The 24657-nt window shown below is 41.9% G+C and overlaps 2 protein-coding genes across 3 annotated transcripts; one reads left to right on the forward strand and one right to left on the reverse strand.

The window, feature by feature from the left end:
* Window positions 1-165: 165 nt before the first annotated feature.
* atg4b (autophagy related 4B, cysteine peptidase) lies at window positions 166-13916 on the forward strand. The gene is made up of 13 exons (XM_007886629.2): window positions 166-221; window positions 6147-6248; window positions 6720-6791; window positions 7691-7789; window positions 8167-8268; window positions 8960-9032; window positions 9604-9683; window positions 10381-10589; window positions 11013-11091; window positions 11936-12081; window positions 12404-12460; window positions 13038-13125; window positions 13225-13916. Exons 1-13 carry the CDS (start codon window positions 212-214, stop codon window positions 13296-13298), a joined length of 1191 nt encoding a protein of 396 aa, XP_007884820.1. The 5' UTR covers window positions 166-211; the 3' UTR covers window positions 13299-13916.
* A 2257-nt stretch (window positions 13917-16173) lies between these two features.
* On the reverse strand, window positions 16174-24564 carry dtymk (deoxythymidylate kinase (thymidylate kinase)). Of its 2 annotated transcripts, none has more exons than XM_042339013.1 (5): window positions 24145-24564; window positions 18856-18964; window positions 17827-17917; window positions 17104-17301; window positions 16174-16997 (listed from the first exon to the last, which is right to left on the reverse strand). In XM_042339013.1, exons 1-5 carry the CDS (start codon window positions 24254-24256, stop codon window positions 16887-16889), a joined length of 621 nt encoding a protein of 206 aa, XP_042194947.1. In that variant the 5' UTR covers window positions 24257-24564; the 3' UTR covers window positions 16174-16886. The 2 variants fall into 2 exon arrangements, with proteins under 2 accessions (XP_042194947.1, XP_007884995.1); XM_007886804.2 differs by lacking the exon at window positions 24145-24564 and adding an exon at window positions 23911-24111.
* Window positions 24565-24657: the final 93 nt, after the last annotated feature.

The following is a 24657-nucleotide window of genomic DNA, read 5'->3' on the forward strand; positions in this document are numbered from 1 at the left end:
CACCGACTGACCGCCGCCTCGCCAACACAAACAGACGCTACGGCGCAACCAAACCTGACTTGGGGGTCCAGGCCCCGCCCTCTCCCGCGGCGCGACCGCGGCACTGACGTCCTTCCCGATTGGCCGGCGGCTCCCGTCAATCAGCGTTGCCGGGGCGCCCACCCTGTCATCAGGTTAGGGTGCGCGCGCTCAGTGACAGTGCTTTTGCGCCATGGATGCGGGTAAGTGGTCGCGGCCCCGCGCTCCCGTGGCGGTGATTTTTCGGTTTGGTTTCTGAAGCAAAAGGTTGCAATCGGGTCGCCGCTTCCCTGTCAAACCATTCCCTGTCAAACCATTCCCTGTCAAACCATTCCCTGTCAAACCATTCCCTGTCAAACCATTCCCTGTCAAACCATTCCCTGTCAAACCATTCCCTGTCTCAAACCATTCCCTGTCTCAAACCATTCCCTGTCTCAAACCATTCCCTGTCTCAAACCATTCCCTGTCTCAAACCATTCCCTGTCTCAAACCATTCCCTGTCTCAAACCATTCCCTGGCAAACCATTCCCTGTCTCAAACCATTCCCTCTCAAACCATTCCCTGTCTCAAACCATTCCCTCTCAAACCATTCCCTGTCTCAAACCATTCCCTGGCAAACCATTCCCTGTCAAACCATTCCCTGGCAAACCATTCCCTGGCAAACCAGGCCGAGTGTCGGGGGAGGCGGGGACCCGCTGCTCTTGCGGGTCTGGTTCTCCTCTGTTGTTTTCCTGGTGGAGGATGTTCTTTCTCTTTGTGTTATTGTTATTGCCCCTCCCCTGCCCTGCCCCCTGCCCTGCCCCCTGCCCCTACCCCCTGCCCTGCCCCTCCCCTGCCCCAGCCCTGCCCCTACCCCCTGCCCCGCCCCAGCCCTGCCCCTCCCCTGCCCCTACCCCCTGCCCCTCCCCTGCCCCTACCCCCTGCCCTGCCCCAGCTCTGCCCCTACCCCCTGCCCTGCCCCAGCTCTAACCCACCCCCTGCCCCAGCCTCTGTGCCCTACCCCCTGCCCCTACGCCCTACCCTGCCCCCAGCCCCTGCCCCCAGCCCTGCCCTGCCTCTGTGCCCTGCCCCGGCTCCGTCCCAGCTCAGCCCCTGCCATTGTTGCAGGCTCAGCCCCTGCCCTGCCCCCAGCCCCTACCCCCTGCCCCTGCCCCCGCTCAGCCCCTGCCCCCGCTCAGCCCCTGCCCCCGCTCAGCCCCAGCCGTTGCTCCTCCCCCCAGCCCCTGCCCAGCCTTTCAAAAACCTGAACATCGATTCTCTTCTCTGTAACGCCAACTGGGACTAACAGCTGGGGTTTGGAGGAAGGGCTGTCTTCGCCTTCACAGTAGCATTTCTTTTGTCTCCTGGTGTTTTGAGTCCAGTCAAGGAGCACCGATGCAGTCTCACAATCTGTGCACTGCTCACTCCTGAGGCTTTGTGAATTGACATCTTGGCGATCGCATCTTGCTTGTCCTGTCAGGTGTTGTGACGCAGAAGACTGTCCTGCAGTGACACTAATATTTAGAGTGATAAGCAATGTTAACTTTATGGAAAGCTTGTCCCATTCCTGCCCCTTTCCCTGCGATGCTTTTATCTGTTTTGTACTTGGCTCACATTAGAACAGGCGTTTGAGCTGAGATCATTTCTGATTGCTAACTATCCTATAAATCCTTTCCGACTCTCCCATTCTTTCAAAATTGCCTCAGTTGTTTCTTATTGCTGATTGATTTTTTTAAAAAAAAGACATATCAATTTAATCTCTGTGATCATTGTTGTAAATGTGCTGCGTAATTTGCACCTGTTTGCAATATGTTAAATGACCCCTTCATTACAAAAGAGTGACTTCTGAAAGAGGACGATTTATAGCGGCGTTTGTACTTGAGTGATAATCATGAAATGAATTGTGTCTACATCAGGATATCAGTGGTGAAGCTTTATACTCAGCTCTGCTCCTTCTGGAACTCTCACAGGCTGTGTTATTGCCTACAATGCAGAAGATTCAACCTTAGTTATCCATCAATTGCTGGAGTGTGCATTAGTCTATGAGATATCAATGACTTTCTTGTTGGTATCTTAGGACAAATTCTCCAAGGTCTAATTTTTCTTCTGCACTATGCATCTGGTAGGTTCAATTTGCAAGATGTCTTGCCAACTAGTGACTATCCTCCTTGGGTGGGCGGGGGGAAGAAGGGAAGGTTAGTCCCCTTGTAGCTGAGCTGACTCCCAGATGATGTGCTTGGCAATGTAATGTTGGAATCACATCATCGTTGTGGCAGTCTTGGTAGTCCAGTTCCTGAACCAGATAGGTCCGTAATACTCCAGGGCACTGATGATAACAGACCAGCCAACCTGGCTCATCAACAACAACAAAATTACATTTGTAAAGCGTCTTTCTTGGGGGAAGGACGTCCCAAGGCTGAACAGCCAGGGATAAGGACCCAAGGGTGGGGGGGTTAGGATGAGGGAGGGCAGAGAAGTAGGAGGGCGGCTGAAAGCACGTCGATAAGGAGGGTCTTGAATCGTGCCTTGAAGAAGGGAGGGAGGGAAGGTGAATGGATTGTGAGTTCCAAAGGGTGGGGTCAGAGAGGCTGAAAGCCCGGCCGCCGATGGTAGGGCTGTAGAGCAGGAGATAAGGAGCAGGCCGGAGCCCACTGATCAAAGGAAGCAGACAGGTTGATAGGTCAGAGAGGTAGGAGGGGTTAAGGCCATGGAGGATCAACAGAACTTGCAGAGCCAGATTAGTCACTGGGAGCAGGAGTTCTTCCCACTCAGCTCCTTGCTAACCCCACAAGCCACAGCTCTAACAGGTAGAGTGGTCCTAACTGGACAAGTATCAGGAAGCTTGCCCTCGCACCTCCCTACCTATCCGATCTGCTTAGCACCCACTCCAACACTCGCTGCTTCCACTCGGCTGGCTCAGGTCTCATGATTGTCCTTGGTCCCCTCTGCTCCCACCATCGGTGGCCAGGCCATCAGTCACTACGCCATAAAACTCTGGAACTCTCTCCCTCAATCCCTCCACCTTCCCCCCTCCCCACTTTCAAATCCCCCTAAAGATCTTCCTTTTTATTGTTCTTTCAGTCTCCTCCCCATCCCTCCAGCTCTAGCTCGGGGTCAGACTCCGCTACTGTCAAGCACTCTACCCCACATGAACGATGCTATATTAGCTATGTTAATTGGCTGCAGCGTTTGCCCACAAAATACACAGTCACTACACTTTACAGTATATTCTGTAAAGCGCTTTGTGACATCTCGAAAATGTGGTGAGGCGCTGTATCAAGTGCAAGGATTATTATATAAATGTAAGTTTTTGTTGTTAACTGTTTTTGTAATCGGTAGAGAAAGGTTGGCTGTAATCAGTGCTCAGCTCTTAAATGGGTTACTATAATTTCTGCCTTCAATTTATAAACTGACTTAATAATAGTGAGCGCTAATTAGTATGTTTGTTAAACAATCTATCATCAAGGCTGTCTTAATAGAGAAAATAATGGCACATGCAAAACCTATAATCTAACAATGAGTTAGATGTGAAAACTAGCAAACACTGTTGACCTTTTTGGGAACTTGGAATCCTTTAAATCACTTATACTTTATCGCTTCTCTCGTCTTGGCATATTGTACACAGATGAATCAACTATACTGTATTTTGAACTGGCATTGTGCTCTCTTGGACTGATTTTACTTGCCAGCAATTTAGATGGCCTGTTATCAGTGTCACACTCCACAATTCAATCATTGAAATGTTACAGCAAATTTGCCTCCAAATTGTTTTTCCCCCTGATGTTTACATAGAATATACAGCACAGAAACAGACATTCGGCCCAACTGATCTATGCTGGCATTTATGCTCCACATGAGCCTCCTCCTGCCCTTCCTCAACTAAGCCTTCAAGCATAACCTTCTATTCCTTTCTCCCTCATGTACTTATCTAGCTTCCCCTTATGTATGAACTGAAAGTCGACTCTTTTTTAAAAAAAAACACACATCTTGGCTCCATTGTTGGCTTATTAACTGTGTATTTGGAGAGTTTTTAAGTTGCACAGATCGACAAGGACCTGAGTTTGATTCCTTGTCTGCTGATTTTAGCTTACGTCAGCTGAGGCAACCATAGGAATGCTAAAATTGACCTTGGCTTCCCGGTTAAAAATGGGGAAATCAGAAAGCATTCTTGCACCATCCAGGAATCAACGTGTAAATGTTGCTTGAGGACAAGGTGTGGTTTGGTTGCAGTGTCCCCCTATGCACCAATAGTCCCTAGACACTCACTGCCAAAGGTTCTCAATTGAAAAATGGCCACTTAGGCTAGATGTTTCTAGTCGGCAGGCATATTTATAGGTCTTTATCACAGTAAGTTTAGGAAATACTATTTCCCTGTAACATGCAGTAAAATAAAATTGAATGTCACATAGCATAATGGACAAAATGGTACTTGAGTTCCAGTCATATGATTCTCTTGTGAAAGCTTGTATTCTGCATGAAATTCATTGCTGGTAAAGAATAAGGATGCACCAAAATAGATTTATCACCCAACCCCTGTCATCAGAAGCATGAACTCGACCTGTACCTGTTATATACAGGCTGGCTTTTCTTAAGAGTGTAATGCGTTTCTGGATTGATATTCTGCTGATCACCAGGTTAAGCTTTGCTGTTGCTGTTTATAGAATAACACCAATGCCTCAATGTGCTTTTCTAGTAACTTCCTGAAGCTGTCTGTTTTGAAGATATTCCTGTGTTTGCAACTGCTACCAATTTTTATTAACACAAATGAAGATATTACACATAGCATGTGTTGAATGCATCTGATATTCATCTGTATGTTGAATAATGTTTGTTTGGAAAAAGTTACTGTGAGGATCCAGAGCTTGAATTAAACTGGTCATTGCAATATGAGGCTGAGTTGCAGAACTTTATATTTTATATCTTAATTGACTTTATCAAATTACTTATGTAATTCTCCATCTTGTGTACATTCATATTTACTGTTGATGCAGCAAACATGGAGTGGATTGGAAATGGAATTTCTGATCTGCAGCGCTTTGTCGTTTAATGACAATATTGTTATTAAACAGGAAGTAACTGCAATCAAACTAAACAAAATGCAAGCAGTAATTTATTTTGCAGATTGTTTGTATAGGATTTTTGCGAACACACTTATATATTTATATACATTTTGTGCTTCATAATATGCTTTTTTCTTTGCCTTGCCGCGGAGCACAATCTACTGTTATTTTAGTTCACTGATGCAAAAGTGAATTTTAAATGATCTACTTTGCATTTCTGACACACAATATTGTGCTTTTAAGTTGTTTCTAAACCTGCTTTTCTCTTTGCCATTCCCATGGTGCCAATATGCTGTTAATTTATTTATTGTTCAGGGCTACTTTATTAGCTGTACCAACCAATGTTTTTCCTGGTGCTGGTAATTACAGCACTTATCTATTTTCATTCAGGTAAATGAAATATATTTGTACAGTGCCTTTTACGTCGGGAGGACGTCCCAAGGTGCTGAAAACATGATGGTTATAAGGGTTCTAGCTTTGCTCTCTCTCCAACTCCTCTCTAACATGGCTTAGTGCAGTGGATAACTGACATAATACTAAACGGTGTAGGGGTGACCAAAGGAATGGCGTTAGTGTAGAAAGATCTCTTCAACACTACAGAAGGGTGAGCCGAATGGCCTCCAGTCGTTCTATGATTATATTCCGTTGTTGCCACAATGCTATTTAAAAAGTTCCAAATGTATTGGATTCTTGAAAAAAAATCTCCCTTTACACGCCATCCTTGTGTGAAACTGTCTTGAGCTTTGCATCTGCCTTGTTCGTAGCGCCAATGCAGAAGGATTATTGGGAACAGATGTGAGAGTGCATGTGTGTGACTAACAGGAAGCAGACCAGGAATAACATTTTGTTTCAAGCAGCCTATCTACTACTGTAGTGAGAGCTAGATTCCTGGATAAGCAGTGCTGCTTTCATATCATCTAAATTGTTTTTAATAGGCTATATTTTAATAGTGATATAAGGTGATCACGTATATTTCCTGATATACTGCTAACTTGAATTTTACAGCAGTGAGAACAAAGACTTGCACTTTACAGTTTGATATGTTGTAGATTGTCGCTGTGATTAAAAATGATTTAATTACCTTTCCAGCTACTCTAACTTACGACACCTTGAGGTTTGCGGATTTTGAAGACTTTCCAGAAACAGCAGAACCAGTTTGGATTTTGGGAACAGAGTACAGTGCACTCACAGGTACTGAGAGAAAGCGAGAGAGAGGCTGGGGAGCTTTCTCATAGGGACGTAGTGGGAGATGAGGTTATATTGCTAGCATACTAGTATTGGGGGGACCCAGTACATTTACACGCACAGTATTTGGGGACACAGCAGGGAATCACTTCTAAGCTCCCTACTGCCACCTGCCTACAAAATACACTGTCAATTCACTTTACAGTATATTTTGTGAAGTGCTTTGAGATGTCTCGAAGACGTGATAAAGCGCTATATCAAATGTAAGGATTATTATTACTGCAGTCAGTCTTGAGAGACAGTGGCTTTCAGAATTCAATAATCTATTCCATATCCAGCCAAGTCACTTCTTACCCATAATCATTTTTTATTGGTCTGAAACAAATCATGTCACAGCTAGACAGTAGCACCAACTGTGCCAATAATGAGTGATACCATTTTTACACCAAGGTGAATACATGCTCTTTGTTCCTCCAGATAAAGATGAGATCTTTGCAGACGTCACTTCACGACTTTGGTTTACATACAGGAGGAATTTCTCTCCTATTGGTATGTATTTATTGTTCCCTGACTTGAACCTATTTGTGACTGAATTCCACTGTAAGGTTTTTAAATGGGTCTGGATTTCTTTTCTAACTGGTATCTCCAGCTATGTTTAACTGATGTCTATGAAGGATGACGTCTAGAAAATGACTCTTTACTTCAACAAATTATTATGCAAAGTGACCAAACAACATCAAGCCAATAACCTTTCAACAAATTGAAGTTGCTTGGGAGCATAATGGTTCCCCTGGAGCAATTTACAGGCTGAAATCTAATCTAGGGGCTTGAATGTTAATTTGCTCAATATTCTCATTATTTGATGTTCACGTTAAATATTGCAACATCGTTTTTCAGGTTATTTAACACCATAATCCAGGCTGATACTTTTCAGTTTAGTAATGAAGAAGGGCAATTCTGGAGCTACACGAGTATGTAAAACAGTCAGAATGTATACAGAGGAGAGTTGTCAATCTTCGCCAGCTCGACTAATTGGAATAACCTCTTCAGGCCTGATTAAGAAAGCAAGCCCAGCCAGTAAATGAGCAGCGCCATCAGGGCAGGTCATGGCAAAAGGCAAGCAGCAGCCAACCTTGTTCTGGATGGAGAGCAGGGGTGGGTCTGGCGTGTCTCACAAAAGGGAAATAGAGAAGATTGCAAAATTTCACAATGAATGGTGGTAGATGCTTGTTAAATCTGCATGTAAACATACACGTGTAGTAATTGTGTGAGTGTATGTAAGATATTTGTTTCTAAAATTAGTGCATATGGCTAAAATAGTGTCGCCATAGCCACAGTGATGTAGAGAAAGGCAAATGGACTGTTATACTGGCACACCAGCCTGTAAACATTATCTGTATGTTTTAAGACTTGTGTTAGTGATTGCTCTGTATGTCTTGTTTGGACAGGAGGCACGGGACCTACTTCAGACAATGGCTGGGGTTGTATGTTGCGGTGTGGACAGATGATCTTCGCCCAGGCACTTATCTGCAGACATTTGGGCCGTGGTGAGTTTGGAGTGTGGATTCTTTAGATTTGTTCATCCTGTGGGCAGGGAATTAACTGGTGCTTTCTTTAAAGCAAACCATACACACAGTTGTGTGACATTAAGAGGCTGAGTTTCAGCATTTTCTGTCTTTAAGTAAATTAGTTAAACACAGTAGGGGCTCCAGGTGGGAACCTATCCTCCACTCCTGGATCAACAGCACGGAGAGTAAGATCACATTTAAATTTTTTTGTTTACTTTGTTTTGATTGCAACTTTGCTTAATAATAGTCACTATCCTTTACAGTAAATTGTTTGAAGTGCTTTGAGATTTTCGACATCACAAGGCACTTTATCGAATGCAAGCATTATTATTATGATTTCCATTATATTTATTTAGAGTGGAGATGGGTGAATCGGAAACAACAGAGGGACGAATATTACAACATTCTGAATGCATTCCTTGATAAAAAAGACAGTTACTACTCTATTCATCAAATAGGTGAGCTACTCGGCACTTTATTTTATCAAATGGAGGTGCTATCTATAACAGATCACCCTTGAACAGTAACCGGTTCATTCTCCAGTATGTGAATAATCAAGTGAGTGATAAAATATCATGCAGTCTAGAGCTGGGATTGTTTTGTGTGAAGACATGACATGTATAAAGAAACTGTAATAAGTGTGGGAACGTAAAGCAGTGCAGCAGTGGATAGGTGTGGTGGAGATTTGTTCACATAATTAAGGTGTTTATATCTTTTAATGGAAGGCTTTTAGCACAGTGAAGTAAGACCTGGGAAGAAAGATGGGTGGAAATATCATAAGGTAAAAGCACTTCAATGAATTGGGGTAATGCTGCAACTGAGAATCCTTCTCTCGCATCAAAATCGAGTACTGAGTGAATTTAAGTGCCTGTTTTTATATGATGCAATATTACTTCCAGCAGTAATGCGACTTGAAGCCACAAACCAGATTTACATTTGCTGCTTCCAGTCGTTCTCCCCAGGAATTCAGGAGAGCTCTATTTCGTGTTCTTCGGGTTGGTGCGGAAGCATAAGTTCACAGAGACTGAATTGATTTGATGTGAGAGAAGTCGCACTAGAAAGAATCTGTAATTTTAATTTTTTTTTATTTAAGGCTATCTTTATGAAAGCATTTTGTTTGTAATTCTGTTCTCCTTCACTTTATCCCAGCTCAAATGGGAGTGGGAGAAGGCAAGTCAATCGGACAGTGGTATGGGCCAAACACTGTAGCACAAGTACTGAAGTAAGTTTAAATTGAAGGCATTCCATTGAAAGTGATTTGAATTGTTAGTATCCAGAGAGATTACAAACCATGTTGCCATTACCTGGATGTATTCTTTCCATACTGTGTGTTAAGAAATCCTCAATTTTATTTGTAATGAATATACTGAATTTTATATTTTATTGTATATTTGTTTCTTGCATTACAATGTTTTCTCTCTCACACTTTAACCCTATGCTATTCGTCAGCGAGGAAGATTTTTTTTACTTCCTCAGTCAAATAAATAACCTTGATAGTAATTGTCCGTGAGCTATTACTATGTGGGAAAAACACACCTTGCAGTGTGGCACTGCACCATAATATGATGTTGAGCCCAATTGTAGTCCTTCAGCTGTGAACAGCTAACTCAGCACAAACCAGTCAGTGAATATGGAGCGGCTCATTACAGTATCACGCAGTGTATTCATGCATCTTGGGCTTTGTGCAGATCCTTATAGATGAAAAAGCAGGGAATCACTTCTAAACCCCTATTGCAACCTGCCCACAAAATACACTGTCAATTCGCTTTACAGTATATTCTCTTTGCTTTCAGAAAACTGACGTTCTTTGACAACTGGAGCATGCTCGCGGTACATGTGGCAATGGACAACACTGTAATAATTGATGACATTAGTAAGTACCATATTAGCCATAGAGAGCCTCTGTATATTTCAGGATAGCACATATCTGACATTCTGCTCCCCTTCCACCCAGGAGGTTGTCTGCTATATTCCGCTGACCTGTTTTGTAATTAAATTCAGTTGATATGATTAAAGAAATTACAGATCATGAGCCCAGGGGGACTCTGCTCTAGATCTCAGGGCAGACAGATGAAGATTGGAGAATGAAATACAAAAGAGGGAGGGAATTGTACTTTTTTTTAAACAAAAAAGATTAAATAATGTATGGCAATAGTCCTGGTAACCACAAGTTATTACTGTTCAATTCGAATGATAATGCTAATAGCTGCCACTGGTCAGCAAATGTGTGATGTAAATAATATGTTGAATATTTACCATCAATGTGGCTTCCCTGATGCCTTAATGGGTAAAGGCACACTCAGTGAAACATAGATCTTTACAGAACAGAGGTTCACAGGTTCAAATTGAGGTTTGTGCTGTATCAGTTGATTGAAGCCAAGGTAGCACTGGAATGTTTCAGTTGACCTCATTGCATCTGGGAAGGAAAAATCACTTTCTAGCCTTATGTGTGTGAAGCAGCTCGTGAGTGCACACAAGCAGTCTTGGAATGGCTGTTGAGGGAAGTGACCAAACCTGAGTCTCGATAAGCTGTATTACCAGTTTTGTGTTTTCATCTTGTTTTATGCCAGAGATGTTGTGTAAGTCCGAAGCTCCATGTGCTGGAGCAGCAGCAGCAGCGGAAGCCTTCCCCAATATGGATTTCCAGAGACCGTTCAACGGGTACCCATCGGGGGCAAATTCTTCGGATGACATGTTACCATGGAAACCACTGGTGCTACTAATACCCCTAAGGCTGGGGCTCAGCGAGATAAATGAAGCATATATCAAAACATTAAAGGTACAGGGCATTTTTTCTTCCCTTCATTTTCTCCCCTCCTCTTCTAAAGGTATTGGTCATACAGTACTGGGGTATGAGGGTAACATTCCAAGTGTGTAGTCTGCTTTGGGTACCTCGCACAGTTCTCTATTCTTAGTATGTGATGCGAAATGTGGCAGTGGGCTATTCAACTTAAGTTCTTTTTGAAATGGAAAGGTGAAAAGTCTATGTTCTTTGGCATTCAACAAGAGTCTTGCCTTTTTTTATCAGTACTACTTTTCAGCCATTATATATGCTCTGAGCTATTGAAATATCAGCATCATCCTGTGGCAGACGAGCAGTACTGCAGCATCCCAATTCTAAATACAAAAAAAAGCTCAGGTCCCATCTTTGTTATCTGAGAGTGCAACTTTTCATTAGTGACAAGAATTTGTTTCTTTACAGCACTGTTTTATGTTGCCACAATCCCTGGGAGTCATCGGTGGAAAACCCAACAGTGCCCATTACTTCATTGGATACATAGGTCAGTACTCAAGTGAAACATACTCAAGTGAAAATACCACTGGCCCTGAAATTCCCCTGATCTTAGCCAATAAGACTATTTTGCCTTAAATGTTAGGATTGTATAGAATTGTTGACAGTTCTTAAATTCAGGCTGAATTTGAAAGCGAATTATTTTTAAGAACAGCAGAAAAAAAGAGCTTCCTTCCATATGAAGACTGAATTTAAGAATTTTTGCATTTTTGTCTGATTACACGAATTTAAAGCAAAATGGTCCTACTGGCGAGGACTAGGTCAAATTTCAGGGCCCACAGTTCTAAACGTACCCCGCGTGTGCTGAATATCAGCTGTACCCTCGAGGGCACTGATGCTGTGTAAACCGAGCAGATAGGAATTTTAAGTCTTTGGCGGTAAAAAAGTGAAATGAAGATGTGCAATATTATAAGATTATAATCTTGTATTGAAATCCTCACTCATTATACAAAATTGTTAATTCTGGGGGAAGGGAGGGGGAGAAGCTTTAAATGTTGATGGCATGGAACAATTATTGAGCCTGTCTGTGAGGCAGTTGAAGTAGGTTTATCTGCATCCTCCTAATGTAGCAAAAAGATTTAACAAAATGTATTCCTTTTCAGTGAATTGGATGAGATGCTAAATTTTGCAGCAAATGTGTTTATAAAAAGTACTCGTATGAAAGTAACTCTCAGCTTTGCCAAGTGGCCTAATGAGTAAAAGCTTTGTGTTGTACCCAAACCAGAAATATTGCTGGAGAAGTACTTTAGAAGTTTGTGTAATGCTTGATTTTGTGAACCCGTAGCATTTAACAGCAGCCAGGAAAAACAGTCTCTTGCTTCCTTTCCTCCTAGGAGAAGAACTGATCTACCTCGACCCACACACCACACAGCCTGTTGTAGAGCCACTTGAGGACTTCTTGATACAAGATGAGAGTTTCCATTGCCAGCACCCTCCCTGTAGAATGAGGATATCTGATCTGGATCCCTCCATTGCAGTGGTATGTGTACCAGCTTCATGGTGTCGGTCTGATTTGGGCAGTAATTGAGGCCCATAATGACATCTTTAAAGTGCTGCAATTAGCACCAATGTTAATGCAGGAGCTAGGATTCCCTCTTCTGTCTGGACTTGAACTTATCCATAGTACTTCTATCGCTCTCATGCTATTTTTGTTTGGTTTTCTCTTGCGTTTATTGAATCATTATTAGAACTTTAAACAAGTGCCCAATGATGTATGAAAATGTTGCAGTACTGCGCTTGCCTCTGAGTACATGTCGTCTGGCTGCTTCTGTACAATAACTCTTTGGTTTGACCTCTTGCAGGGTTTTTTCTGCAGCACTGAGGAAGATTTTAATGATTGGTGTAATAGAATGCGAAAGGTACGTGTTGGGAATTTGTACCTGTGGGAAGCAACTATGACTATATTTAATGCTCTTGGGTTCTCTGATAGTTGATTATTTACCTCTTCTTTTAAAGTGGGGCTCACTTTAAAAGAAACACATACTGTAAGATTAACAAATGTGCCATTATTGGAATACATACGCAAAAACACTTGGCTCTAACTACAGTATACCTCTACAATGATAATGGTTTCAGAGTGTGAGGGAGCTGTTTATTGCTTTTTCCAGTTATTGAAATCCCAGGATGCTTGATGTATTGTCCCACATAGCACCACATACTTATAGCAACCAATTTTAATGGAAAGAAAAATAATACTATTCCTTTGGGCATGTAAAACTGGACCACCAAAACTAATTGCGCTATGGTTCTTTGGTTTCATCATAATTTTTAACAGTGGTAGAATTGAGAGGTTATTAGCTCCCAATTCTCCCAATCAAGTTTGTTTCTTTTTTTACTTCTCATTTATGTGAGTGGTTACTTTTCTAGTTTCTGCAATTGGCCATGCATTGCACCTTACTTTGGGGATGAACTTATGGATCCTCATCTCTCACTCAGATTTCACAGGATAAAGATGCCCTCCTAATGTTTGAACTGATGGAACATCAGACCTCTCGCTTCCCTGACGTTCATTGTCTCACCCCAGGTAACTACATGCTGTTCAAAAGCAATTTAGCACTCGGATGCTGCCGAGTCTCACCTCTCATGTTCGAATTGTAAAATAACTGATGTTCATTTTTCCTAGACTTTACAGATTCGGAAAGACTGGAACGATTCTTTGACTCTGAAGACGAAGACTTTGAGATCCTCTCATTCTAATAAGAGACATTTTAAGTTCAGATTTTCAAGAGCGAAGTGTTTGGTGATTCTCGTGCTGTTTAGCATTCTTAAGGGATGGCGTTTCAGCACGAAGTTCATAAATTCACATTATTGCCATCAGTCTCAGCAGGCACGACAGTACATTGAAAGCTAAAGATGTTGCTCACACTTTGTTCTGATTCCACTGAAAAAAGGACACTTCTTTCTTCGACCAAGCCTAGATGATCCTCGAAACTCGGCAGTAAACAGTCCGAACTGCTCGTTGCTTTATGAACACATTATATTTATCGTCATCTTTTTGTTTTGAACTTTAACTCTAGTGCCATGTTTTGCGTATTGAAAAGTATGCTGGAGTTTTAATGCACTAGGCCCACTGTTAGTGGGTGCAGAGCAATGGAACAGTAGGCCCATTTGAGCCAACAACAGCATCGGATATAAAAAGGGAAATAGATGAGAATATAGACAAATTCTCCCCTCTGAGCCAAAAAACCTGTTCAACCATCTCTCTCCAGAATGAATGGAATCAACATATTAATCCAGGTTTAATCCTAACTTGTGTGTGGTGTGACAGAATATTGTCAGTACAAGTAAAATTTAGAGTTTTTTCCTTAAAGAGGATATGATGAGACTGCTTTCCAAGTTATTGCAATGAATTTATGCTGTTTAAAGATACTGACACTCGAGGGATTCAGACTTTATTTGGATCCAGAATTTGGATAAGTAAGTCTAAATTCTATGGAAACCAAGGGATGCACTACATACATATCGGACTGTCAGCACTGCTGCAGATAATTCAACATATGGCTACATTGCTAACTCTGGGCGGCATGGGTTACTGAGCGTATGAACCCTGGCCTTACCACTAATAGTTTCACCATGGGTTCCCATAGCCATCAAGGAGAAATGATGCATATGATGATAGGACCAGTCTAATCTTTGTACAGATATCACTACTCTGCTTTAGGAAGGACACTGTCAATGCTTGGGTGGAGAAGGGGGTCAGTGGAGGGACAGAGAAAATCTTCATTCCAATACATTAGATCCATTTTCAAGAAGTTGTCTTCTATAGTTTTTTTCCCCCCTGCCTTAACAACTGACTTGGCAAACAAACTACTCTGCAATAGTTCATAAATCCCTTATCAAAAATGTACATTTTAGGTTAAGTTTCATGCAATTGATCACTTTATGTAAACTCAAACAATATCAGTTGTCGTTCCAACTTGATGTGAATCAGCTTATTTAAATACTTCATATTGATAAATATTTAAGAAAATAACTGTTACGTATTTGACGTTGAGTGTTGAGGGGATAGTGGTTGGTTAGCAGATTGAATTGGATTATGTCCCAATAAATGTCTGGATGGATGGAAAGGTGGTTTAGTACAAGTAATGCTTCAGAGGTCTGGTTACATTCTTGTTGAATTGAAAATGAAATAAAACTTGTATGGTTGTAGAGTCAGCTTTACCAGTTAGTTAATGGCAACCCTTTGTTTAAAATTGCGCCTTTTTATAAAGCAGTTGTTAAATGAGCTGCTGAAATTGTGTGAATAAATATTCAAGGACAAAACTACAAAACAGATTTCATTTTGCTTTTACTAGATGCACAGACTATTCCCAAATAAATCCGTAATTTTTTTTCCCAGATACTGAAGTCTCCTGTTTTTTTCCCCCAATATTTTCTATTTTTATTTAAAATTTCCAGAATTTGCTGTTTTTATATCAGAGACTACATTCATCCAACGCGTTTCCAACTCTTTTTTTCGAATCGAGGCAGATTGCAATTCAATCGATAATGAAATTGATGAGTATCAGTCTTCTAACCTATCAAAAGCAGAGATATAATAGCGTCTGGTTCCTGTGTTCTTTGACTCTTTTGAGAAAAGTTTAACATAGAAGATGGAGCACATTAAATAAGGGACAGTTGACAGGTAGGATAGCCCTAGCTGACAAGCAGCAGACAGTTTACCAAATGATGCTTTCAATAGCACGCTATCCAATGATGGTGGTAAGAGTCTTGATGTTAGCATGTGACTATTTATATCTTTAATGTTTCATGGAGAAATTTACCTAAATTAAAACCAGGATTCCACGTATGCAACCTATTCCAGGCAGAGGGCGAAACCTTGGGCAAGTTTCCTTACTCCACACAGAGCCTAATAATAATCCCTCCAAAAACAAAACAATAATAAATTGGTCATTTTCAATCTACGACTGTTTGTGGGACATTGCTGTGCGCAATTGGCTGCCACATTCGCCCACAAATATACAGTCAATTCACTTTACAGTGTATTCTGTGAAGCACTCTGGGACGTCCTCCCGACGTGAAAAGCGCTATATCAAATGCAAGGATTATTATTATTATATACATGGAAATTACCGACTGGAACAGAATCCACATTCTCTCCTTGCCTAATTCTGGAGAATATTAGGTAGGTTGGCAAAAGCCAAGGGGACCCCAGAGTGTGGGTTGGGGTACTGTTGGAGTTCGACCAGTTAAAATTGGATAGCGTGCCACTGAAAGCATCATCTGGCAAACTGTCTGCTGCTTGTCTAGCTAGGGCTATCCTACCTGTCAACTGTCCCTTATCTAATGTGTTCCATATTCTACGTTAAACTTTTCTCACATGTCACCCCAATCCTCACCAGCCTCCACTTGTTCCATTTCCCAGCAGGTTAGCTTTCTTGTTGCATTACGCTACCAGTTGAGTCCCACAGGCAATCCTGTTGTCATCATTCCTGACAGAAGCAATAAGTCTTCCTCACTGAGCATTAGTTTAAAGTGGAATGTGTTAAGATGTATTCAATTCCTGACCTTGGTAATCTTTTTCCTAGCCAGGTAACAATTACTACTCACAACTCATTTTTGACACTTTTGATTTGTAATTGTAAATACAGAATTTATTTCAGCATTTTATAAAAAATGGTAGTTACTTAACTCAAATAGTTAACACTGAAATACTAACCTACATGTTTGAGTGTTACAATCTCATACAAAATGTAACAGATCCCAGTGACATGAGTACACTGATGACCACAATCTTTGCACCCGAGCACCAAAAATAATTGAAACATGTTAGTAATTAATAGGATCTGCTTATCTGGAAAACAAGAGACATCTTTTACAAATGTTGGACCAATGTTAGAATTCTAATACATTGTTGACTTTGAGAGCTTTCATAGAGATGTTACTCAAGACATTTCATGGCTGTTATTTCTCACACCAGAAAACTTCATGTGAGTATTTAAAAAAAAGTTAAAATAAAAAAAAACAAAAGCAAATGTTCTCTCTCCTGATATTTCATCATTGATCTTATTTCAGATTTCTGACAGTGGATCAGGGCAACCTATTCTGGTTGAATTACCTTTAACATTCAGAGTTGCCAATGTGGCTGAATGTGATCCACCCCTGAAAGCTGCTTCTTAGGTTCAATTTCCAGCTTTCATGGTTTGAATTCTTGGTCGATAAAAATGATTTTTACAACATAAATAATAAATGTCTCCTGTCTTTTGAAAGTAAATTTAGGGAATGGTAAAAGAGTTGAACTAATTTTGTCATGAGATACTTTGCCCTCTGTCAAAGAGAGAACGCTTATCGCCATAGGTCTCTGATTGGATTGTCTCCAACTTGTTCCATCACTTTCTCTGTGTGAGACTTTATCTCTTGATGTAAATCATCAATACATTGGGAAGCATCCATCACCTGATTGCAAAGGGGAAAAGAAATTGTATTAGTGAAAAGGCTCATCTCTATCACTCAGAGAACGGGAAGATGAGTCGGGCTCATTTGGTGATGCCTTTTTCCATACCTTCCAGTTTAAGTTCTCATCTTGCATCAGTTCATTGAATTGTCTCAGCACCTGTTCCTGGAAGTGGCGATTCTCATACCGCTCGTTTCCAAAGTCCCCTCGCTTCATGGCATCTGAAGGGCTCAGCTGAAGGAACAGGATTAAGTCTGGCTTTGGGATACCAACGTCTGGCTGTTTGCACCATGTCAATGTAAATTCCTGTTTTGGGAAGTTCATTGAAAGAAAGGCAATTACATTAAGAACCGATGCATTTAGTTTTAAAAAAATCTCTGCTTGAACTGAGGCAGGTGATGGCCATTTATATTTCTAGGATTTTGGATCAGCCTGAAGGATTCCCTGGCCCCAAACAGGTTAAGGAACTCACCAACCAAACCAAAGGTTTGCTCTTAAAGCTTCCTGTAATGGACCTGCAAATGATGTGGCACACTACTTGCAAATGATGACCTGGTTGGTAACATCACCATTTGGTAGTGCTAAGCCATATAGGAAAGAAAGTCACAAGTTTGTTTCTCCCCTTTGTCATGTGCAGTAGATACAGGATAAGTCCTGCTAGTAGAACTACACCGAAAAAGATAAACAAATTTAAAGGAAGAAATTTGGCAAAACGGGAAATAAAAAGTTCCATACCTTTATTTGAATCAGCCATTCCAGGCATTCAATCAAATTGTGCAACCACTTTCCTTCCCCCTTCTCCACCCCTTTGCTCCAAATGTTTGTACTCACCGGTTTGGCACTTGTGAAAGCGACGCCGGAAAAGGCATACCTGTCCACGATCAGCGTTATACCTTGCTGCAGTTTCTCTTTAATCAGTGGCCTGTAACAGTGACAGGGTTCACATTAACTAAAGAGGCAATAAGGAGTACTAACTGTGCCTTAAAATCCTATTCTCTATTCTCCAATCTCTGTGGTGTTACTCAAACAATTGCCCAATTTAATTTCCTGCTTCAAAATTGATTTAACTTTTTTGCTTCAAGTTTTTGGAATACTTACCGCACAGAATCAAACGTAACAAGATTTAAGAATAAGGTGAATGAACACAGATGAGCTTTTTTCATTGGTACGGATGCCATCGTTACATTTGACAAAGGCTTTCTGTAACTCCAGTTAATCAGCTCTCTTAAGCAGACCACGAAGTAGACCTTCACACTCGCTCGATTGATACAACCTTCCTGGTGATTATAACCACCACCTTTTAAAAATTAATACGATAGTGTCAGCCTTCAATAGCACCGCCTCTTTGCATAAGTGGTATTACTTTATTAGCACAGGTGAAAACTAACTGAATCAAAACTGATTTGTTTTAATAGACAGATTTAAATAACTTAGCTAATAGCTAAGCACAGAATCAAAGTACAACAGTAGATTGATATTAATAGAGCAGCAGCCTGCGTAAGAACCTTAGGAGTGTCTGAATATGATAGAAGAATTAACAGTTCTTGAAAATTTGTGCTCAGCAGTGTTTTTTGGGGGTGGGGGAAGAGAGTGAAGACCACGATTTGGCATAGAGGAGGAATTGTGCTGCAGGCAAAATTGCACCTAATGCACAGTGATCCAAGCCCTTGGCTCTACTTAAAAGTGAAACAAAGAATTAAAATAATAAAATTGAGAATAACAAGGGTAAATCGTGTGTGTCATAGTACTTCATGTACTAGATAGCAATGTGTTCCATGTTCACATCCTATTTACTGCCAACCACAATGATGCCAATTAAAGAACCAATGTACCTGATCCAGAAACATAAACACGACTTACACTCGTTCCCATCTATTTGCTGCAAAAAGCAGATGTACAGTGTGATCCTCTAGGTTGCTCTTCTTCTCTAGGTACGAGTTGATCAGCTGCCCAATTGCAGTGCCTCGGTCTAACAGAGAATGAGAGACGATCACAAATTATAATCACTACTACCCTATTCGAACATCCTCACATGGTGTTATTTTTCAATGTTTCCACTGAATCAATCAACAATAGTGCTGAAACTTGCCTTCAGTTCCTGCTGCAAAGAAGTAAATTCAGCAAAAGTTATGGAATTTTTGATGCTGCATTCAAATTAATAATCCTTACATTTGATATAGCACATTATCGCCTCAAAACATTTCCAAACAATTCACAAAGTATTCTTTTCAGTGTAATGAAGGTATATTTGTAGGCAAACATAATGACTAATTTGCACAGCGTACTGTCCCACAAACAGCCATAAAGTAAATAACCTTCTTTAAAACAATAATCAAAGCGATTGTTGGCTCGGAAACCAGGAGAAAATCCCTTCCCACTTCACATAATGTCATGAGATCCTTAACATTCACCTGAACACGCAGACGGGACCTCAATCTTCTATAATTGCAGCAGTAACTTTTTTCAACTACAATATTATTTTTATATAGCGCCTTTCACGTCGGATGTTCCAAGGCGCTGGACAGTAGGTGTTTTGTACCCAAGCTGGGGATCAGGATTGGAGAAGGTGAAGGGCAGTGGGAGGAGGGTGATTGAAAGCACAGTCAAAGAGGAGGGTCTTGAGATGGGTCTTGAAGAAGGGAGGGGGCGAGGTGGAAGGACTGTGGAATAATAATCCTTGCATTTGATATAGCGCTTTTCACGTCTTCTAGATGTCCCATAGCACTTCACGGAATATACTATAAAGTAAATTGACTGCATATTTGTGGGCGAACGCGGCAGCCAATTGCGCACAGCAATGTCTCACAAACAGTCGTGGATTGAAAATGACCAATTTATTATTGTTTTTGGAGGGATTATTATTAGGCTCTGTGTGGAGTAAGGAAACTTGCCCAAGGTTTCGCCCTCTGCCTGGAATTGAACTTAGGTCTCTCACTTGCAAAGCGAGTGCTCTAACCACTGAGCTACAGGACTCCACAATGGAGTGGAGTTCCAGAGGGTGGGGGCAGAGTGGTTGAAGGCCCACCTACCAATGGTGGGGCGGGCAAGGCTGGGGACGTGAAGCAGGCAACATTGTTGTGGAGGTGGGGGAAGGCAGAGCGGGTCAAGGCACGGATGTGGGGTAGAAAGAATAGTTGAGGGTCAAACAAGATGCCAAGGTTCTGGTCTGGCTTAGTAAGGTGGAGTGTACATCCTTGGATGGTGATGCTGTCAGCACCATCACACAGTAACTTATGGGAGTTTGTGCCAGCAGTCAGCTCCTATAGAGTAGAATTACTCAGAGTAAATGGCTGACATCCTCCTTTGTTGATATCTACATATTTACTTTTCTATTTCGCAAAGAATATTTTTCTTCAGAACATTTGTGCTGCTTGCTGCCAAATGCAGCTGTAAACGCACTGTTTTAGTCAGGCTGTTTCCTGATTTAAAATAAACCTCTCTATATCATTTATTAAGAATTTACATGCATGATCACAAATGTGCAATTTGATGGATGATCTCATTGTGCAATCCTTGCATATCTGTGAACCCATTCATGGAATGGCAAAATAGTGCCAGATATTTTCAAATGTTGCTACCCATCCCTCCAAGCAGGAATGTGCACAGAATATGCAAGGATTGCACAATGAGATCATCCATCAGTGTTCTATTAAGTGGAGTTGATGAGCATTCAGATTAAGGTATAGTTTGTACTTCATACTTTGCAGTTGATTCCAGATTAGAAACAGACATTTTCTGCAAAGGGAATCGTTTGGTCCAGCATGTGGCTGTACTACCTGTTTTCCTAAATCGCCCTTTATTTTCTGGGAACAAGTTGTCCTTGGATGAGCACTGTAATCCATTGAACAATAAATATTGGAAAATTGGGTATGTGTTTTTTCCGTACTCTAAAATGAATGGGAAATGGCTTGGTTCATTGGAATTCAATGAGGGAATAGGATTTAGTTGGGTCCTTTGGAATTAAATTCAATGGAAATGAATGGGAAACAATTGGTACCTATACAGTGGGAGTTAACGGCAAATGTTTTTGTTCATTGGAATTCTATTCATTGGAAGTAAATGAAAAGTTAGAAAAATTAGGTTTGGATGAGGTCCAGCCACCAATGTCGCTTCTATTCTGCCAGTTATACTATAACTCGTTTAGTACTGAATCATGTCAGACGTGCCGAAGTCTTGTCAGAATAAATCCAGCTGGGGATTTTTATGACCGCTTCCTGCATTATTCACTTACTGCTGTTATTGAGCACCAAAGGGCATCGAATTTTCTGCTATCCTTCTATATGACTTGTTTTCAGAATGACGAGCTAATTGAAATACATTCTTACCCACTGTACTAAGAGTTGGTAGCCTTGCAACATAGTCCAGGCTTCCAAGTCAGAGACTAGGAGATGTAGCCGATGAGTCACCATCGTGTATGAAAATTCATGTTATCATGTCTTCCCAAGACACAGTCTGATTGAAGGAGATTTTGAAGTGACCATTCACACAAGAAAATTTTTAAAAATATCAAGTTTGAGCAATGGTTATATTTTTAAATAAATTGGTATATAGAGGAGAAAAGTTATTATTTATTTCTGCTTTTACCTCTGTAATTTTAAAATGTTAATTTTCTTTCAAAACTTCCTATTTATCTGTTTTCTTTTATAAAATGTCTTTTGACTCAATATTTTAAGAGGTCTGTTCAGCTGATAATATTTACAACTTTGCATGCTGTGCTTATTAAATCTATATCTTTTGTGGGGCTGGCTTTTTAAAAGTATTCCTGCACAATATTTGCATTTCGCCCATAAAATACAGTCAATCCACTTTACAATATATTCTGTGAAGCGCTTGAAGACAGCTCAACGATGTGTTATGGTGCTACATCAAATCAAGGATTATTATTACAATATTTGCAGGTCTACGATCACGCACAAAATATTCAGTTTGTGCCTGAAGACTTTCCTCTTCAACTGTGCCTACGGTCACCTCCCCCTGGCTCGGCGTTCTGCTCTGCCACTGTCAAGCCTCTGGGACGCTACCCTGCATAAGGGGACTGTATAAATGTGAGTTATTATAATTAAATGAGTTAGAAAAATCTGTCCAGATCCTACAATTTTCCACAATTTGTTACAAATTGTCAATGATCATCAATATCACTTGACAGGTCACTCAGGTGGCTGGTGTGACATGGATCTGCCGCAGTAGGGGAGGGGGGGGGTCCTTCACAGAGATTAAAATTATGGAGCATTATTGTGGCAGAGTAGGAGTTCTCCTTTCTGTTACTTTCTAAGTGCTGAATTACGCACAAGAAAGTAGCAGAGTTTCAAGCATCCTATATCCTTTATCAGCAAGATGCGTGGAAATCTTTCTGACACAGTAAAATGGCAAAGTATTCGGGCCTTTAGCTATTGCTAAATTATGGGATCGATAAATCGATCAACACAAAAAAACACCCAAAGATTATAAAGATATAAATTTCCACTGGACCCATAATTTGCAGTGATCTGCTTACAGTCATTGTTCTGAATTAAAAATGAACTGAAAAAGCAGTCAGTAGTTTTGATGGTGAATACTAAGCACTCAGAGTGAAGGGCACTAAATAAACACAAGTTGTTGCTGGTCCTGTCCACTTACTAATAAACTCACTGCTATTATTAATAATAATCCTTGCATTTGAAATGGCACGTTTCATATCGGGACAGCATCTCAAGAGGCTTCATTTAATTTACTGTAAAGTATCGTGATTGTGTATTTTGTAGGCAAATGTATCTCCGACAAATGAGTATTTGACTCCTCGTAATGGCACATAATGGAGGGGTGCAGCCGACAAACCAATCTGCTTGAGGAATGAGCACACAGAACTGCAGGCAAGCAATAAAGGTGGTTTGCCAACTGCTGGTGAGATGAATGCGATGGTGAGAGGAAGGAGCTAGAGACGCTCTTAAACTTTTTGGCACGAAAGAAAAATGATCTGAAATGAGAGGTCTTCTCCACAAATGGTTATCTGCGAGTTTGAATAAAGTTAAAAGTTTAGTTTGCAGATCATTATATGCCTTCAATCACAATCACCGAATACCCCGACACTGACTCCAATGCACCTTAAAATCTAATGTATTAAGTGTTTTCAACAACAACTTGGATTTATACAGCACCCTCCACCCCGAATGGCGTCCCAGAGCGCTTTACAGTTTAGGATCCCAGGACCGAGCCGAGGGGAGGGGGGGGGGAAGGTGACCAAAGCCGCGGTCGAAAAGAAAGGTCTTCAGCAGAGACCTGAAAATGGGAAGGGAGGGAGCGAGACGAAGGGAGTGAGGAAGGCAGTTCCAGAGCCTCGGGGCGCAGTGGCTGAAGGCTTATTAAACCCTCTTGTGCAGTTATGAGCTGATCGGCTGTCTTCGTCGGTCTAACGATTGGCAAAAAAACAGGCGCTGTGATGGATAAGTCGATGACTGCAAATTGCTTTGAACCGTCAACGCGCCGCCTCTCTAAACTATGCCAGTTCTTTCCCGCGCGCCAACCGACAAGAGAAAGGCGTCGTCTCCCTCCGGGCGCGCGGGCGGCCTGGCCGGCAATAATTTGCTTAGTGCCGCGGACGCTTGTGGGAGACTGGCGTGAAGGGAGTGGGGGGTGGGGGGGTGGGGAGGGGAAGGTTCTCCCGTGTGGCGAAAAAAGGGGGGTTCATACCAAATGCAAAAGATTATTATTATTATTATCATTATATCATTATTATTATTGTTTCTTCTCGCTCTCATTTGGAAGGAATTACAAGAGGAAGACACGAGAACCGAGTGAGAAAATGTGAGGGTTGAGGCTATCGGGGAAAGATGTCTCTTCCAAGGAGGAGTGGGGGGAGGGGAGTGGGGGGAGGGGGGACCTTCATCTTCCCTCCAGAACTGCGCCCCCTCCCCCACTCCCTCGGCCCCTACTCCGTACCGGGGAACCGCAGGAGCTCAGCCCTGTGGCCTTCCCTCTGCAGCGCGTCCAGCAGCTTCCTGCACTGCGTCGTCTTCCCGGCCCGGTCCACCCCCTCCAGCACGATCAGAGCCCCTCTCCTGCCCGACATGTTCACCCGCGCGGCGAGACGAGAGGCGGCAAAAAGCAGAGCAAAGCGCCACCGGAGGAGGAGAGGAGAAACATGTGTACACACCAAGTCACAGCGCCACCCACCGTCCGGCTGATGCAATCGCCATTTTTTTTTCGAAACCACCGCCTTCTTCTCTGAACTCGAGAGCTTCAGAGTTCGTGTGTGTGTGTGTGTGTGGACACCGTCTGTGGCCATCCCGTCTTTTTTTTTTGCACTCCCCTTTTATGTGCCGACTCAACCCGACTCGCCCCTGTCGGGTTATTGTATTTCTTGCCGTCTCCGGTTTCCGTCCTCGGCATTTTTTGGGGGACGAGGGCTCGGGATCGCACGTCTTTTTTTTTTTCTTTTTTTTTCAATAAAAAAGCCGCCAAAGAGCTTCACGAGAATTTTTTTTTGAGTGCGAATGGTCGGCGATTGCGCACTTTCGGCGCTGGACTCGGCAGCGAATTTGAACCCCCGTGAATAGTCCGCGAACAGCAGCGTTAGTCCAAGATGGCACTCCAATGCAGGGCGGGGGTGGGGGGGCGCGGTGGGCGCGGTGGGTTTGCATTGACGGGAGGAGCTGTCTGTCCTTCGGATGAGAGGTTAAAGCCGAG

Source organism: Callorhinchus milii, unplaced genomic scaffold, assembly GCF_018977255.1.
Source record: "Callorhinchus milii isolate IMCB2004 unplaced genomic scaffold, IMCB_Cmil_1.0 Scaffold11, whole genome shotgun sequence".
Taxonomy (NCBI): Eukaryota; Metazoa; Chordata; class Chondrichthyes; order Chimaeriformes; family Callorhinchidae; genus Callorhinchus; species Callorhinchus milii.

What these genes read in the sequence shown, in the direction of transcription:
- dtymk (XM_007886804.2), bottom strand. Translation starts at nt 24,040, where the DNA reads ATGTCGGGCAGGAGAGGGGCTCTGATCGTGCTGGAGGGGGTGGACCGG. An exon ending in GCAAATAGATGGGAACGAGT is followed by an intron (nt 17,918 to 18,855) that starts GTAAGTCGTGTT and finishes TCACTGTTACAG; the next exon opens with GCCACTGATTAAAGAGAAAC. An exon ending in CTTTCACAAGTGCCAAACCG is followed by an intron (nt 17,302 to 17,826) that starts GTGAGTACAAAC and finishes TTCCCAAAACAG; the next exon opens with GAATTTACATTGACATGGTG.
- atg4b (XM_007886629.2), top strand. An exon ending in AGAGTACAGTGCACTCACAG is followed by an intron (nt 6,249 to 6,719) that starts GTACTGAGAGAA and finishes TTGTTCCTCCAG; the next exon opens with ATAAAGATGAGATCTTTGCA. An exon ending in TTACTTCATTGGATACATAG is followed by an intron (nt 11,092 to 11,935) that starts GTCAGTACTCAA and finishes CTTTCCTCCTAG; the next exon opens with GAGAAGAACTGATCTACCTC.